The sequence below is a fragment of the Coregonus lavaretus genome, assembly GCF_964263955.1.
Source record: "Coregonus lavaretus genome assembly, chromosome: 26".
Lineage (NCBI taxonomy): Eukaryota > Metazoa > Chordata > Actinopteri > Salmoniformes > Salmonidae > Coregonus > Coregonus lavaretus.
In genome coordinates, this window is record NC_140013.1 from 18207974 (window position 1) to 18227735 (window position 19762).

Genomic DNA, 19762 nt, shown 5'->3' on the forward strand with positions numbered 1-19762 from the left:
ATGAAATCCTTAAAGCAGCATTTCCCAAACTGTGACCTGAGGAACCAAGGGGTGTACGTTTTGTTTTTTGCCCTAGCACAGCTGACTCAAATAATCAACTAATCATCAAGCTTTGATTATTTGAATCTGCTATGTAGTGTCAGGGCAAAGAAAATGCAGGACAGAGTTTGGGAAAAGCTGCCTTAAAGTGACCTAATGGGAACGTTGCCGAATGTCCTTAGGACGTCCCCTGTTTGCTGGGTTAATACATAAATAGAATCAAATGAGTTGCTTGCCATAAACTCAATATAGATCCATCTCTATGGAGTGGTTACATGTTGACACTGAAACTACAATCCCATGTGAGCATACACTATGATATATTTAGAGGCTAGCAGGACAAGTTATTGGAGCAGTATCCCTCTCTCAAGCAAGAAGACATTTCATGGACACAAGTTTCTGAGCTTACACAGAATCAAATGATTCACACTTGAATTCATCACATCCATACACACTCAAGTCTTGTAAGGACTAAGAATTGCTGCATTGACCAGAGGAAGAAAACTAACAAATGCTATGGAGAACTCAAGCCAAGTCAAGTTATTTTATCTCTTTGGCTTACAAGAGACATTTAACAACAAATCGGTCTATTTTATCTTGTCTCTTATCACATACCTTCTCATCATCACTTTGAATTTGACTCTGATCATAACAATCATTCAGGAGAAAGGCCTCCATGAGCCCATGTATATCTTTCTGTGTAGTCTATGTGTCAATGGATTGTATGGAACTGCTGGTTTCTACCCCAAGTTTTTACTGGACCTTCAGTCAGATGTTCAGGTGATATCTTATGGTGGATGTTTGACTCAAGCCTATGTAATATACACATCTGTCATGTGTGACATTTCTACTCTAACAGTGATGTCTTACGACAGGTATGTGGCAATATGCAGACCACTACTATACCATAACATTATGACATCTTTAACTGTTAGAAAGTTAATCTTATTTTCTTGGTGTTTTCCTTTATTTATAGCACTCATAGCACTTTGTTTAACCGTCAGACTTCCTTTGTGTGGATCTCGCATTGATAAAATCTTCTGTGACATTCCGTCTATACTGAAACATGCATGTTTACCCATTACCATCAATCAGAATTTGAACAAATTTGTAATAGTGGTTAATGTTTTACAGATACTTTTGATTGTATTTTCTTACTGTCAGATTGTAAGGACTTGTGTACAGTCAGCTAAGGGAAGGATTAAGTTCACACAGACATGTGTGCCACATTTAATAACAATAGTTATTTTCATCACAGTGACCCTGTTTGACAATTTGCAAGGGTGGAATAATGTAAGTACTACGCTAAATGTGCGTAATGCAATGGCTGTACAATTCCTTGTTGTACCACCTGTCTTAAACCCTGTCATATATGGACTTAACCTCCAGCAGATTCGAAGGGCAGTTTTTAGAAAGTGTAATGCACATAAAATCGATTTGTCTAAATTTTAAAACATGTATTTGTCCATATATAGACACCCTATGTGCCTATTTATCTTACCATTTCTATCAACCTGCGTGCCAGTTATGATTTTCAAATGCACATTTTCGTGGAACATTTAATTTATAATAGTCTTTGTATCTCAAAATTGTGGTTAATCTACATTCTACAATATTAACCTAAATGAAAATGACACAAATCTAAAAGTAACTTTTATTGCCACTGCCAACTATGAAAAAATAGCTTACATAAAGCCAACACATAAAAACATTGCAGCCTGCAGGCAGAAAATATCCTGATGAAAATAAATATCTTATAAATCACATTGGCTATGCATGGCCTGTCTGCAACAAACTCGAAACCCTGTATCAACTATCAACTGGGTCAGGTATTTTATGACGTTTCCACTGGATCAATGCATTACATTTTTCCCTTTCATGCCGAGTGGTTATCGAAGGGAGAGAGATGGAAATATTGTTCAAATACTTTGAGGAACTATTGTCATTCTCAATTGATTCTAAAAACAGACTTTGTTTACTTGCTGTTTGAGGTGAAGAAAAATTACTTTGAGAAGCACCACAGCTCATTAGTGGTGGTGAGTTAAGACAATCAGATATACTATCAGACATCCCCAAATGGATGTCTATGTGGGTAATCAGGTCCACGTCCTTACTCAACATTGATAGGAGAGTTTCAAACAAAAAACGATGAATAAATTGATAAAAACTCGTAATTGGAATAAAATAAATAAAAACTGGTTTCTCACAAGTGTAGCATAGGTTGTGAGTTCTGCAAAACACATGTCTACTCTGACATTGAGAACGGTAAATGACTGTATTAATAATATATTCAATGCATTAACAGAAATTACCGTAACCAAATAAACATTAAAGATTAGAAATTATGGGAATTAATGGTAAATGTAGGCTACTGCTGGTGATATTTGTAATGGGGTATTGATAGACATAGCAAACAATGCACACAATGAAGTTATGAAACAATTAATACCCATGAAATGGCGGGAGAGAGCGCATTCTGGAGAGACGTTCTGAGCCACAATCATATTCTTGGTCCGTGGCATCCCTGCTGCCTCCTCAATGGATTAGTCCACAGAGACAGGCGCTAATCAGACAGGTGTCTCGTGTGCCATAAAAAATGAATATATATATATGTATATATATATATATATTTGTGACTGCTTGACAAAATAAAAAATAAACAAATTATTACAGACCCCTTTTGTCATACAGTATTCCATAAGGCACCCAGACCTTATTAAAGTTGCACAGTATACCATTAATCTAGTAATAAATAAAATCTAGTGATACATGATTTGACATTTCTGCCATCCATTGTGACATTGTCGTAGAATAACCAACCTTCCAGTTTTATGACAATGCATTTCTTAGCTGCTATAAATGCTATGGTTACACAGTTTTTATTTTTTATTTTTTTTATTTAACCTTTATTTAACCAGGTAAGCCAGTTGAGAACAAGTTCTCATTTACAACTGCGACCTGGCCAAGATAAAGCAAAGCAGTGCGATAAAAACAACACAGAGTTACATATGGGGTAAAAAACATAAAGTCAAAAATACAACAGAAAATATATATACAGTGTGTGCAAATGTAGCAAGTTATGGAGGTAAGGCAATAAATAGGCTATAGTGCAAAATAATTACAATAGTATTAAACACTGGAATGCTAGATGTGCAAGAGATTATGTGCAAATAGAGATACAGGGGTGCAAAAGAGCAAAATAAATAACAATATTCTTCTTATAACAGCCTTCAGTATCAACATTTCCAAGCAAACAAAAACAGGGAAAGTGAGAATCTGTAGACATGCAGAGACAAAAGAACATAGTCTTTGCCAGAATGTAGCCAGCCTTCACAAGATCATAACATATGCAAATATGTCCCCTTTTGTGTTTTACAACTCCAGCAGAGGAATTACATTTCTGAGCGCATTACTTTCAGTTTCATTGGCATATAGTATGTTCTAAGGATGGTCTTAAACTGCAGTAATTTATATGAACATGACTGGCCATTCAAATATATCTGTATCCATTCTTCATCATCAATAGTGTCTCCCAGGCCTTCCTCACATTTTTGTTTGACATGTTTTGTGTCATCAGGAAAAGCCTCTATCAACCCTTGAAACAGTTTGGAAATCAACTTTAGAGGTTTGTCAGACTGCCTTAAAATAGTTTCAATCTTTGAAGCTTCTGGCTTGTCCAGTGTTTGCTACACCGAGATAATAAAGTGTTGCATCTGAAAAAGTTCACCTCAGCGGTCACAGACTGCTCTTCCCTGGCTGCTTGACCCTGTTGAGACCCCCGTCACCATCTGATCCTGCTCAGATGAGGCATGACATAAAATTGACTTGGTGTCCATTTAAACATTATAATATCCAATAATAGAATCAATGGTTCAATAATTGAAATTACCATTATTTCCAGATCTCAGACTGTAGCCTACCCATCAACTCAAGATGGAACTTTGTATCCATTCACTGATTGTTATAATATACTGCACAATTCACCTCAGCTCTGTAGACTGGTCTTCCCTGGCTGTCTGACCCTGCTGGGACACATGTCACCATATGATCCTGCTAAGACATGATGAGCATAGTGTTGTGTACTGACTGTGCACCATGACAGTGAAGCCTGTAGAGCTGTTTATACCATGTCAGTGTGAAAAGTAGGGAATTATATAGGGAAACTGACAGATCAATGACGTTACATTGCTATACTGACTCTAATAAAAAGTCACATTGCGCTGTCAAAAAACGTCACAATATCGGACTTCAATCGTTTGGCCGCTGGTTCCATTTCATGCACGAATCCAAAAAAATATATATTTTTTAGGTTATTAAGTTGCTTATAACCAGGCCTCCTCAGTGTATCTCAAAATAAATTGATATTCACGACCACTTTGGAAGAAAATTCATTATTTCATTAATGCAATAATCATAATATGCATGTAACTAGAAAGTATGGTTGAATGTAGTCTACACATTTAGGGTAATATAAAATGAATAAACAAGAATAATGAACAGAAATATTACATTCCGAATTTCAATTTAATTTAATCTCCGTCCATCCCATCGCTACACTGGGGGAAATTAAAGATATTCTCAGAGTCAAGGAAACCATATAGAGAAAAACAGATATCATTTTGAAACACAGGCCTATCCGGGGTGTTCAAAGCCTTGCTTAAATTCTATAGAAATACAATCATTCATAGAAAATAGTACATTAAACAGGGCATGTCTAGCGGATGTGAAATGGCTAGCTAGTTGGTGGTGTGCGCTAGCATACAATTAGTGATGTCACTCGCTCTATGAAGTAGTTGTTTCACTTCCTCTGCAAGGGCCGCGGCTTTTGTGGAGTGACAGGTAACGATGCCTCGTGGGTGACGGTTGTCTATGTGTTCACGTCGTTTACAAACATTGGAGTAAAAAAAGCTTATATTTTGGGTTCAGAGGGTTATACTACAAAGCAGTTATCCAGCTAACATGCCTAAATATTCTCATAACTTTGAATTTTTGTGAAAAATAAGCTTGAAATGTGCTTGGTCTAATTGATTAAACAAACAAGAATACATATCTAAGTTTAGCTTTGTTAATGAACCAGAAAATAAATAGTTTCTGATTGCTTATCAAAGTTAGCTGTCATTGATCTTGCTTTGTAATATACCCATCTGATGGGTTACGACAGATGAACTAAGCTCATGAGGCATTTATAAGTTATATTCTTCAAGAATCAGTGAGTTTATATCATTAATCTATAAGTCCAAAAATGGATGTAGCAACTAAGGTCAGGCACCACACCCTCATAGCATAACTTTTTTTAACCTTAATTATATCACAATCAACTTTTACCAGTTGAATGTAGACACAAATATAATACTTTTTTGTATTACAAATGTTCTGAGATATTTTATTAAAATGTGCAAATGAGGTGCTGTCTGTAGCGTAGCACCGTGCATGTAACGCCAAGGTAGTGGGTTCGATCCCAGGGACCACCCATACACAAAAAATGTAGGCACGCATGACTGTAAGTCGCTTTGAATAAAAGCGTCTGCTAAATGGCTTATTATTATTATATTATTATAAATCAGATGGCTCATTCATCACAAAACCCACTGATATTGCCAACTACTTTAATTATTTTTTTATTGGCAAGATTAGCAAACTTAGGCATGACATATGCATGACACTTAGGCAGGTGGTCCTCTGTAGCTTAATTGGTAGAGCATGGCGCTTGTAACGCCAGGGTAGTGGGTTCGATCCCCGGGACCAACCATACGTAAAAATGTATGCACACATGACTGTAAGTTGCTTTGGATAAAAGCGTCTGCTAAATGGCATATTATTATTATTATTACTATTACATGCCAGCAACAAATTCTGAACCTACACATCCATATCCAAGTACAACTGACCAACTTATTAAATACAAGCATTGTAATTTTGAATAATGCCAGGAGCCGCTTGTGTCCACCTCCGACACCGCAAAAACAACCGCTATGCGGATGTCTGCTAAAGCGGATCTGATTGAATAGAGCCCTAACTTGAATCAGTTGTAGTCCTAAGACAACAATTTATCATAGGAGTGATAAATGTATTCTTAAGTCAAATATAAGGGCAGGACATATACAGTACATACAGTATATAAAGTAGGCTATATACAGCTATTTTCACTTAGTTGAACAGGGTAACAAGTTGACTCCATGAAGCCAAACACCTGAATCTGTCATTAACAACAAATAAGAGTGGCAAAGTTTTTCCATTTGACGTCCAAGAACAAAAATTCTGACGAAGGCCATTGACGGCTAAAACATCATGATTTTAATATTTAGACAAATAAAGTACCAACATTTTAATTGTGAGCGAGTTGCACCTTTTCCTTCCTAATGTCCATGAAAAATAACACATGAAAATTGTCAATATAGCTTTATGTAAACACACAAGTGCATTACTACAATACATTTAGCTTAGGGCAGGAACTTTGCGGTTGAACATCTGTACAACTCTATTCCGAATCTGAGTGAGTTTCATCCCGTATATGATAGGGTTCACCAGAGGAGGCTCCACCGCCATGATATTCCTCAGGGCCAGCAGGCTGGGGTTGCTGTTGTAGTGAGCGTACATCACATCGAAGGTGATGGATATGGTGCAGTTAGTCAGCGTGATCAGATGAGGTCTGCATGAACTTCCTCCTCTCCGCCCGGGAACGCAAAGACGCTTTGATGATGTTCACATAGGAAATCAGGATGAGTATCGTTTGAGAGACATGAGAAAACGTGACAATGAAGCCACAGAGGTTGGTCAGAGTGGTGTCCACGCATGAGAGCTTCACGACCGCCGAGTTTGAGCAGTAGAGATTATCGATGTCGACGCCACAGAGGGGTAACCTAGCTGTTAGTCCCATCCCAATGCTACTTTCTAGCCATTAGAAAAGCCACGTGGAAGTATGGAGGTAGTTTTGTGCCAACAAAAATAAGGGTTTAAATATGTGTCCAAAAAAACACAAATATTTCCTGAGCTTTCTTATATCTCCTAGATATATGACTGACGCTTCAAAACCTTATTCGTTGTGATTTATTTTTGGACTGTCTTTTTTGACATTTATGAATGTGTTATTAATTGCATTTATATGGGCTGTAGTAATAAAGGCCAAATTCAATATTTTATTAAATCATTTGTCAATAAAACATTTTTATATACCTTAAGATCCTACACCTGTAGTACACAGGCCTGACTAATATTAGGCTTAGGGATGACTGAAAGACAGTATCCTTATACCTGCAACTTGACAGATGGCCACTTATTTTTGTCTTGCTGGAAATTGCAGTCATTACAAAGACAACTCCTTTGGGGTTTCAGTGGTTTGAAATGCCACCCTATTTATATGGGAATTTCTTCAAGGGAAGGTAAAACATTATATGTAATATTGTGTGATTGAGATATAACATAAAAGTGTATACCACATAGAAACGCAGAGACATTGGGATGTTAAGTAACAACTTGTATGCCTGCCCATTATCCTGATGCCTTGGGGTGTGTAGAAGCTGGTCAATTGAGCAAGAAAACATGTTTACTGTATTTGGCCGTCAGTCTTCAGAAAACAGGTCATTAGTCCACTGTATCTCTCAATTCCCTTGAAAACAATTTAACAACACCTACCTGTGAGATCAGACAGGCTGAAACAACAACAGAGGTAGCCCTTGGTCGCCGTCTCTTGTCTCTCATTAGACCAATTGAAGGGTTAGTCCCAGAGAGGTGCAGAGTGGCATTAGGCTTAATGGCCTCCCTTCAGACTGGTCTGATGTGAATGATGCAACAATATTGAACTGGGCCTAACAAGAAGTTGGTTGCACCGGAACGATACTACAAACACGTATTGTTGATCATACTATGTTGACCTGTGACCTGAGAGTGAAAATCATGATATGGTCAAGAGTATGTAAAATTATGTTAGCTTCTCAAAGCTTGGTCTATCTAGAATATAAAATAGAGACAGTTTCAATCAATGTGTTGAAATGTGGTTTGAACTGTGTGTCATTAAAAAGCTTTGTCACAACTACTCAATAGTGAAATTGGCATGTTCAGATATCTTGTACGTTAACATATACAACCTCAACTATAAAGATTATTAGAATCTATTCGTACATAAGAATCATTGCAGCTTGCCTAAATGTAACCAAATCTGGACAAACTAAAGTGATGACAACACGCATCCCACTAGTAACTTTTTCAAATGTTATACTTGGTTGTTCATTTGAGCTATACCAAAGCAGATTTGATATTGAGTCATATATCACACCAAATTCATATGAAACTTTCTGTATTTTTATTTTATTGCACCTGCTATAAATTCAATCAACTATGGAGCTAGAACACAAAATATTGTGATTTCAATACAGACAAAAATATTTGTATATTTTGGAGGATACATTTTTTTATTTTACACATTTTACAGAGGGAGAAAAACATATTTTCTTTGTTTCCTGCTCTCATGACTCATTTGGTTTCAGATGACCATGCAGTTACCTTGCTATATGTAATCCCCTACAGTATAATTTGTAAGTCGCTCTGGATAAGAGCGTCTGCTAAATGATGAAAATGTAAATGTAAAATGTAAACGAAACGTGAAGTCCTAAGGTAGACACACAACTAACCTTACCAGGAACAAGATCCCACAACACACTAGTGCCAATAGGCTGCCTAAGTATGATCCCCAATCAGAGACAACGAGCGACAGCTGCCTCTGATTGGGAACCACACCGGCCAACATAGATATACACATACTGGAATAACACCACATAGAATATACACAACAAATAATATACACACCCTGACTCAACATATACGAGTCCCCTGAGTCAGGGCGTGACAAAATGGAATTGGACCCGCCTACCTGTTAGACCTACTCTCCCCCTATGAACCTCCACGCACCCTAAGTTTAAGCCACGTCAAGCTGCTGAATGCCGGCAGGACCTGGATACACACAATAGAGGGCAGTTTCTTTTGCTCCCACACACCACGCCTTTGGAACTCCCTTCCTGACAATCTCAGGGCTGTTCAGACTGTTGGGGCCTTTAAAGCAGGCCTTAAGTGTCACGCCCTGGCCTATAGAACTCTAGCTAGTTTGGTCAGGGTGTGAATTTCTAGGTTTGTATTTCTATGTTTGGCCGGGTGTGGTTCCCAATCAGAGGCAGCGGTCGCTCGTTGTCTCTGATTGGGGATCATACTTAGGCAGCCAGTTTTCCTGCCTGTGTTGTGGGTTTTTGTTGTGTTCCTGTTTTAGGCTTGTGTGTTAGCCTTTGGACCGTCACGGTTAAGTTTTGTTATTTTGGTTACTGTGTCGTGTGTTTATTCTTTAATAAACATGTACTCCTTTCACGCTGCACCTTGGTCCGTCCCGTTCCTTAACGTATGTGACATTAAGACTCAGCTCTATGAGCCTTCCCATCCTCCTAGACTTTGATTGTTGCTTTCATGATTTGGTTATATATATTTTGTGCTCTTTTTTTGTTCGTTTTTTATTTTATGCACTTTGAGATTATAATTTTATAATGAAAAACACTTTACAAAAGGTAATAAATTATTTTCATTATTTATAAAAAAACAATAATAAAAAAAACAGAAGTTCATTACTTTGAATTCCTTACTTAAATTGACAGTTTTGCCAGAGGTTGCTGTATCTAAGTATGTAACAAATCTAGAAATGCAAAACTGTCTGGATCGATTGACAACAGTGGACAAGCTGATGTAAATGTGCAAAAGGTAAGCCCACCTGGCACCATTACATCCATCACTAATGGAAAATAAAGCCCTGTACAGTACATACAAGCTTGGGGATTGTTTGACATTTTGAGAGAGAAATCTAGGGAAATACTGTAGCATGAAAACAAACTATATTCTGTCTGAAATGCAGATGCATGTCATGTTTTCTGAGGAACAACTGTTCTATATAACATGATATCTGTGTGCCATCTATCTGTCAGATGACTGGCTTTGGTATTCCTCAGAAAGGCAACTACCTGGGACACAAGAGAAACCTGCTGCCTATTTTGGATAGCGTATTATGTCCTAACAAATTCCAGATAATTCCTTGATAATAACAAATATACTGCATATACTGTATTTCGTTTTAATTGAGAAATCGGATGACCAGATACCCATTTTTACATTTTAGTCATGCAGCTATTAACCTGTAGAGACCTGAGGGGCACGGCTGGTCTTGACTGCATACCAAATGGTACCCTATTCCCTATATTGACCAGTGCCCTGTGGTCAAAGGCGGTGCACTATTTAGGGAATAGAGTGCCATTTGGGACGCACATCTTCTGTCATCGCCTCTGGGAATGTAGGACCTGAAAGTGTACTGTAGGCCTAGGATATCCTAAAGTGACAATAAGGGTCTTCACTTTTACCTGAGCAGGAATAGCTTTGGGCCTATGCTTTAGACTATAGCTTGGACTTAGGGTCCAGAGTTATTCTCTGTTTTCCCTGGTTAGGTCATATGGTCCAGGAAACCGTTCCTTTGTCAGAGGCTTTGGATTGGTTTCACTGAACCATTTATTTCATGTACATGGTGCACAATACATTGTCACACCCTGATCTGTTGTTTGCCTGCCCCGTTTTTGTAATTCAACTTTTGTTACTTCGACACTGTCTGCATCTGGGTCTTCTCCTGAAACGTGATAGTACGAACTGGAGGTTCATGCAGGAGGTAAAAAAGGTTTTTGATGCTCCATTGTCCAGGAGAGAGGCTGCCCAGAAGTTACTCCAGCTTCGGCAAGAATCCTGAAGTGTGGCAGACTATGCAGTGGATTTACGCACGTTGGCAGCTGAAGTGTCTGGAACCCGGAAGAACTGTTCGACACGTTCCTGCACAGAGTATCTGAGTATTTGGATCGATGGGCAACTATGGGAACGTAGGAAGGAGAGGAAGTCTGATTCCACCTCGCCTCCGAGGCATCCCGGAAGTCCCCGATGGCTCCGTTACAGAGAGAACCCGAGGCTACTCGCGTTCTGCCGATCAACCTCTTCCCGAGCCGATGCAACTAGGCAGAGCTAGGCTGTCTCCAGCCGAACGGCAATACAGGCTTCACACGAAGAGTTGCCTGTATTGCGGGACTACTGGTCATTTTGTGTCTACCTGTCCACTAAAAGACCAGGCTCACCGGTAGGAGCGAGTACTCTGGTGAGCCATACGGATAACTTTTCCTCTCCCCTTACTTGGACCCCTTTTCATGCCATCTTTCTGTGGGGGAACCAGTCAAAATCTCTCCGGCTGTGTTCCAGGCCCTGTTTAATGATGTTCTCCGCGACATGATGAACCAGTTCGTCTTTGTCTACCTCGACGACATCCTCGTCTTTGCCCAAGAACACGTGCTCCACGTCCGACAGGTCCTCCAACGCCTCCTGGAGAACCAGCTTTTTGTGAAAGCGACCACTTCCTGGGCTACATCATCGCAGCAGGGAATGTACAGATGTAACTCGGGAAGGTGAGATCGGTGGTGGATTGGCCCCAGCCTACGTCCAGAGTGCAGCTGCAACGTTTCCTGGGATTCGCCAACTTTTATCGCCACTTTATCCAGGGTTACAGCACCCTGGCTCCCCCCTGTCTGCACTCACCTCTCCCAAGGTTCCGTTCACATGGTCCCCAGCTGCTGACCGGGCGTTCCGGGATCTCAAATGCCGTTTCACCAATGCTGTCCGCTCCTCGGTCCTGGAGTGGGCCCACTCCTTCAGGATTGCCTGCCACCCGGGCAACGCTTTTGGTGGCCTACCTTGGTTCCTGACGTCTCCGCGTTCGTCGCCGCCTGCATGATCTGTGCGCAGAACAAAACTACTCGGCAAGCACCGGCTGGTCTCCTCCAACCTCTGCCTGTTCCTCACCGTCCCTGGTCTCACATATCCCTGGACTTTGTCAAGGCTCTTCCCCCGTCTGATGGCAACACTGCCATCCTGACAATTGTGGACCGGTTTTCCAAAGCCGCCCACTTCATTCCTCTCCCCAAGCTACCCTCCACCAAAGAGACAGCCCAGCTCATGGTGCAGTAAGTTTTCTGGATCCATGGACTCCCAGTGGACATGGTCTCCGACCAGGGTCCTCAGTTCTCCTCCCGGTTCTGGAAGCCGTTCTGCACACTCATTGAGTCGTCGGCCAGCCTGTCCTCCGGTTTCACCCTCAGTCCAACGGCCAGTCACAGTTAGCCAACCAAGACCTGGAGACGACTCTGCGCTGCCTGGTCTCCACCAACCCCACCACCTGGAGCCAGCAACAAGTGTGGGTCGAACACGCCCACAAAACCCATCCCTGCTCTGCCACGGGTCTTTCACCCTTTGAGTGTTCTCTGGGTTATCAGCCCCCGCTCTTCCTGAAACAAGAGGAAGAGGTCGGCATACCCTCGGCCCAGATGTTTGTCCACCGCTGTCGTCGTACCTGGAGGAGCGCCCGGTTGGCTCTTCTCAAGACCACCTCCAGGTATCGACGACAAGCGGACCGCCACTGGACCCCGGCTCCCTGGTATCGTCTCGGGCAGAAGGTATGGCTATCCAGTTGAGATCTGCCCCTCCGGGTGGAGTCCCGCAAACATTCTCTCCGGTTTATCGGCCCTTTCCCCATCGCCAAGATCATTAGCCCCTCTGCTGTTCGTCTTCTGTTGCCCCATACCCTCCGTATACATCCCACTTTTCATGTGTCTAGGATCAAACCCCTGTCTCACAGCCCTTTGTCTACTGTTACCAGGACACTGTCTGCATCTGGGTCTACTCCTGAAACGTGATATACATAGCACACAAACTACTGCCAAAACTTTAATGATAGATCTGATAGTGTTGCCTGCCCAGCCCATTGGTGTTGTCACATACTTCTTCTACAGTGTAGAGTGCAAGGCTAGAGGGTCCCCACACATACATTTTTTTTAAAGGATCATAGGCCACTAACACAGCCTGTTCAATAACATAACATTAAGGATGTGTATTCCTCTGATGTGCTGTACTATCCTACCAAACTACTATTTTTATTTAGGAATTTCACTCTGGTCATGTGTAGCAGTGTTGCTTCCGTCCCTCACCTTGCACCAACCTGGGCTTTAACCAGGGACACTCTGAACAAATCGACAACCGAAATGGCCTGTCTAAATTTAGGATATAGTGTACTTTACATGTAATCAATTTATAATTTTGTCTTTGAATGTAATAAGTCATATTTTAAGGAACTCAGTCAGGCTTTCAGCTTGCTCTTGAAAGTTTTAATAGTAGAATGCACAAGGTGCAATTTCGAAATTGGCTAGTGCATCAGCAATTTTCCTTGGCAGTCATTGCAGATCTTAGAGAGCTATTTATACTGTAACTTGTCAGATATGTGCTATTGTGTGTGTTTTTTCCCGTTATTTGTAACTTATTTTGTACAGAATGTTTCTGCCACCGTCTCGTATGACCGAAAAGAGCTTCTGGATATCAGGACAGCGATTACTCACCTCTTACTGGATAAAGATTTTATCTTTAATGAGTTGGACGCAAAGGATTTTCTTCAGACACCCGACAAGGCCCAAATCCCCGTCATTCGCATGAGAAAGTAACAGAAATATTGGGGATGTAGGTCGGGGTGCCTTGTAAGGATTCGACGGCGAGTGGGTAATCTGCCTCTACCATCAGTCCTATTAGCCAACGTACAATCATTGGATAACAAAATAGAATAACTACAATCACGGATATCGTACCAACGGGACACTGGCAAGTGTCTTCACTGACATTTTCAACCTGTCCCTGACTGAATCTGTAATACCAACATGTTTCAAGCAGACAACGATAGTCCATGTGCCCAAGAACACTAAGGTAACCTGCCTAAATAACTAAAGACCCGTAGCACTCACGTCTGTAGCCATGAAGTGCTTTGAAAGGCTGGTCATGGCTCACATCAACACCATTATCCCAGAAACCCTAGACCCACTCCAATTTGCATACCGCCCCAAGAGATCCACAGATGATGCAATCTCTATTGCACTCCACACTGCCCTTTCCCACCTGGACAAAAGGAACACCTACGTGAGAATGCTATTCATTGACTACAGCTCAGCATTCAACACCATAGTGCCCTCAAACCTCATCACCAAGCTAAGGACCCTGGGACTAAACACCTCCCTCCGAAAGTGGATCCTGGACTTCCTGACGGGCCGCCCATCAGGTGGTAAGGGTAGGTAACAACACATCCGCCACGCTGATCCTCAACATGGGGGTCCCTCAGGGGTGCGTGCTCAGTCCCCTCCTGTACTCCTTGTTCACCCATGACTATATGGCCAGGCATGACTCCAACACCATCATTAAGTTTGCCGAAAACACAACAGTGGTAGGCCTGATCACCGACAATGATGAGACAGCCTATAGTGAGGAGGTCAGAGACCTGGCCGTGTGGTGCCAGGATAACACCCTCTCCCTCAACGTGATCAAGACAAAGGAGATGATTGTGGACTACAGGAAAAGGAGGACCGAGCACGCCCCCATTCTCATCGATGGGGCTGTAGTGGAGCAGGTTGAGAGCTTCAAGTTCCTTGGTGTCCACATCACCAACAAACTATCATGGCCAAACACACCAAGACAGTTGTGAAGAGGGCACAACAAAGCCTAAGGAGACTGAAAAGATTTGGCATGGGTCCTCAAAAAGTACTACAGCTGCACCATCGAGAGCATCCTGACCGGTTGGATCACTGCCTGGTATGGCAACTGCTCGGCCTCCGACCGCAAGGCACTACAGAGGGTAGTGCGTACAGCACAGTACATCATTGGGGCCAAGCCTCCTGCCATCCAGGACCTCTAAACCAAGCGGTGTCAGAGGAAGGCCCTAAAAATTGTCAACGACTGCAGACACCCTAGTCATAGACTGTTCTCTCTGCTACCGCAAGGCAAGCAATAACGGAGCGCCAAGTCTAGGTCCAAAAGGCTTCTTAACAGCTTCTACTCCCAAGCCATAAGAATCCTGAACAGCTAACCCACCCCCTCTTTTACGCTGCTGCCACTCTCTGTTTATTATCAACACATAGTCACCTTAACTCTACCTACATGTACATATTACCTCAATTACCTCGACTAACCGGTGCCCCCACACATTGACTCTGTACCGGTACCCCCTGCATATTGCCTCGCTACTGTTATTTTACTGCTGCTCTTTAAATCTTTTTTATTTCTTTTTCTTTTTTACTTATCTATTTTTTACTTAACACTTATTTTTCTTTAAACTGCATTGTTGGTTAAGGGCTTGTAAGTAAGCATTTCACTGTAAGGTCTACACCTGGCGTATTCGGCACATGTGAAATATTTGGGGGGATTTTATTTGATTTAGAAATGTCCAGCTAACGTTTTTGAGCTAGGTTTTTTGATTTTGTTGTAATGTTTGAGTCACTCATAAGACATGTTCCCCAATGATGAAGGGAGGCCCGGGTGAAAAGGTTGGGGAACCACCGCTCTTCTGTATAACAATATTATGAAACCTAAAATAATTTGTGGCTTAATTCTGACGTCCTGGTTTTATTCTTTTTTCATGGATGTCATCCTTATATCCCTGAGTTTGCGACTGCAATTTTGTGGTAATGTTATAGACAGAGTGTATTGTGACAACTACTCGGTAGTCAAGCTTTTCTGTTCAAATATTATATGAAAATATTACATGGGGTCTTGCTGTAATTGTGCTTTCTTTGGCTTGTACTATATTTCCTAACATATACTCATATGTAAGAATTCTAGAAATATGTTTAAAGTCTTCAAAAGAGACGAAACAGAAAGCGTTTAACACCTGTACACCACATATAGCCTCTTTGCTGAACTTCTCCTTTGACTGTTTACTTGCGATTCTACAAGGTAGACATGATACTGCACATCGTCCACCTATACGTCACACTTTTTATTTGTTTATTTTCTAATATGTCCACCACTTTTCAATCCTATTATGTAAGGCTTTAGGATCATTAAAACAAGGCAGGCTTGTAAAAGGGAACTAGGCTTTAACCCTAAAACATAACATGATTGTTTATTTTTGTAAAATTGAATTATGTGTTGGAATAATTGACAATACAAATATGTGGCATTTTGGCATAGTTTCTCTGTAGCCCAAAGATAATTTTTAAAATGGCATAAAGTTCATCATGTATTGTCACTGAGAATGTTTTATGTAATATTAGGCATCTGATCTTTATAATTCACCATTTAAATATGGTGTTCCCCAACGCTCTGTTTTAGAACCATTCTGGTTTTATACAGTATTCAGAATTGGTGTGAAAAATAATATTCTGCTGGTAGATGTTTGGATTGGTTCCTTGCAAACAACAATTTATCGTTAGGACGTCCCTGGAGCATCACGAAATGGTCGCCTAAAGTGGTCAGGAGGTTGTGTCATGCTCCACTGGAGGTTTTGTGGAGTTCCCGGTTTATTCCGGGGGCTTCCCCAATTACTTTTTTGATTTCGTTTTAATTTCTAATTAATCTTTTCAATAATTTTTATGACGTAGAGTAAGAGGGGTTGGGTTAAATGGGAGACACAATTTGGTTGAATGCGTTCAGTTGTGCAACTGACTAGGTATCCCCTTTCCCTGCCATTCAACTGTATTAGAGCAGAATTGTGGAGTGAGAGTGGACTGAACCAACAACATTTTGACTTGGAATGGGTGGAAACAGAACAAAAAAAACAAGTGGCAATAGCAAGCGGTAATCTTCCCACAATAGTAGCTAGCATGTGTTTTAATACTGTGACGATGGCGATGACAACTGCAGCAGCAATTGTTATCAACTTCAAGGTGGATGATGTTGCAATTATTATTTTTTCAATCGTTTTTATTGACTTTTAAACGTACAATCCACCTGGAGTGAAGCTTCTCAACATTTACATTACATTTTAGTCATCTAGCAGATGCGCCCATCCAGAGCGACCCACAGGAGCAAACAGCCCAGGCATTGGATGTAACAACCTTCCTTTTTAGTGTCTTTTTTTTATTTTTTTTATGTAATTTAATTATCCTGAGGCCCAATTTTACCCCTCACTCAGCATCTTCACTCTCACTCATCTCCAGTTCCAGATTCCAAACCTCGGTTTCCCTCATCCCATCCTACCTATCTCTGCTGGCCAGCCCCTTCGGATTTCAGCGCATTAAGTGATGCTATGTTGTCTGTTATTTTTCTAGATCTTTTGGTTTGATACAACGTAGGCTTTGAAAGATCTTTGTTCCCGCTGAAGGCCTAGGTTCAATAGTCACAGTTCGCCACTGCGTTTTTAGGACATTCTTGGGACATTGTGTCATGGTCCCCTGGATCTTTTGTCTAGTTCCCAGTTATTCCCGGGGACGTCACTTGATGAAAGAAATGTTCTCCACCCCATCCCCCAAAAAATATTATACCCAGGGCATGCATACCCTAGTTTCATTACACATCACCCCTTTCTACTGTTGCCAAGCCCATCAAGTCCCTGATTTGTGAACCACTGATCCATTCACAGCTCTTTGTCTTTTGGCAATGTTAGGGAAACGCACCCACACACAGTGCTTTTACCATATAATGTTTTCAACTTATGTATTTGACATACTGTACATGTTCATTTATACAGTAATTATTACAAACATGTCCTCACCTGGGATTTGAACTCACAACCTCTTCATTCATAGCATTGCAATATTCCTGCTATGCCAATGTCAATGACTGATTTCACTTGTAATCCTACACTTTCCACTTCAAAGTCAATCTCAGATCTGTTAAAAAATCAGTCATGAAAAACTATTACACTTAAAAACGAATAATATGCCCCACCAACATCAGACAACTATACTGAAAACCCAAACTATTTTAGCTGAAATAAGTAAATGAAGTCAATGATGAGAGAATAGTCAGATTAACTGATAACTAAAATGGCAGTGCAGATGGCACTCTTTTGCTGTGCAGAGATGTATATAAAGATCAGTATACCCCAAATTCAGAGATTGTGAATTCAAATCCCAGGTGGGGTCATAATGAAAAGTAATCATGTGAAATGTAATCATATTGTCACTGATTAAAGATGTGTACATTATTTTAGCTGAACAGCATACCACTTACCTTAAAACCCCCATAGCATTTAATTATTTTAGTTATATTGGTTTGGGACAGCTGGGACCATCTCGTGGCAAAAACCTGAACGGGACCATGACACAACTTCCAAAGAACGTCCTGAAAAAGTCATTGGAGACGTCCTTGGGACAATCCGGGAACTAGAAAGAAACCTCCACGGGACCATTTCACAACATCCCAAGAATGTCCTAAAAACGTCCCCTGGACAAACGGGGAACTAGACAAAACCTCCAAGAGCCCATGACACAACGTTTGACACTTTAGAAGACCATTTCGTGACATTCCAGGGACATCCTAACGACTTATTTTTGTTTGCAGGGATGTTCCCTTGGGACCATCACGTCCTAATGACTAGGAAAATAAAAGTATTAAGAACGTCCTAAAAAGGTCCTGACATAGTCCTCGGTGACGTCCTAGTAACTTACATGGAACAAGACAAAGGTTCCCCAGAGAACGTTCCCTTGGGACCATCTTGTTACGTCCTGAAGACTAGTAAAATGAAGTCCTGAGAACATCCTAAAAAGGACCATCATGTGACATCCCTTTAACCATCAAGAAACATTTCCTTGTGGTCATTGAATGTCTCATGGATAACGTCCGACACAAATAGGAACCTTTTCATAATGTTCCCTAATGGACATCAAAATACACGGAACAAAAATATAAACGCATGTAAATGTTGAGAGGAAATAAAAGATCCCCGAAATTTTCCATATGCACAAAAAGTTTACTTTCTCAAATTTGGTGCACAAATTTGTTTACATCCCTGTTAGGGAGCATTTGCAAAGATAATCCATCCACCTGACAGGTGTGGCATATCAAGAAGCTGATTAAACAGCATGATAATTATACATTTGCATCTTGTGATGGGGACAATAAAATGCCACTCTAAAATGTGCAGTTTTGTCACACAACAAAATGCCACAGATGTCTCAAGTTTTGAGGGAGCTAGCAATTGGCATGCTGACTGCAGGAATTTCCACCAGAGCTGTTGCCAGATAATTTAATGTTAATTTCTCTACCATAAGCAGCCTCCAACGTAGTTTTAGAGAATTTGGATGTAGGTCCAACCGACCTCACATCTGCAGACCACGTGTATGGCATCGTGTGGGCGAGCGGTTTGCTGATGTCAACGTTGTGAACATGGTGGTGGTGGGGTTATGGTATGGGCAGGCATAAACTACGGACAACAAACACAATTGCATTTTATCGATGGCAATTTGAATGCACAGAGATACAGTGACGAGATCCTGAGGCCCATTGTTGTGCCATTCATCTGCTGCCATCACCTCAAGTTTTAGCATGATAATGCACAGCCCCATGTCGCAAGGATCTGTACACAATTTCTGGAAGCTGAAAATGTCCCAGTTCTTCCATGGTCTGCATACTCACCAAACATGTCACATATTGAGCATGTTTGGAATAATCAGGATCGACGTGTACGACAGCGTGTTCCAGTTCCCGCCAATATCCAGCAACTTCGCACAGCCATTGAAGAGGAGTGGGACAACATTCCACATTCCACAATCGACATCCTGATCAACTCTATGCAAAGGACGTGTCACGCTGGATAAGGCAAATGGTGGTCACACCAGATACTGTCTGGTTTTCTGATCCACACCCCTACCTTTTTTTTAAGGTACTGTATCTGTGACCAACAGATGCATATCTGTAT

The 19762-nt window shown here is 41.1% G+C and overlaps 1 protein-coding gene across 1 annotated transcript; it reads left to right on the forward strand.

Annotated features, from left to right (window-relative positions):
- Positions 1-555: 555 nt before the first annotated feature.
- On the forward strand, positions 556-17185 carry LOC311101567 (olfactory receptor 1L8-like; the record flags this gene model as incomplete). Its single annotated transcript, XM_084142697.1, has 3 exons — positions 556-969; positions 15756-15855; positions 17172-17185. 3 exons carry the CDS (start codon positions 556-558, stop codon positions 17183-17185), a joined length of 528 nt encoding a protein of 175 aa, XP_083998823.1.
- Positions 17186-19762: the final 2577 nt, after the last annotated feature.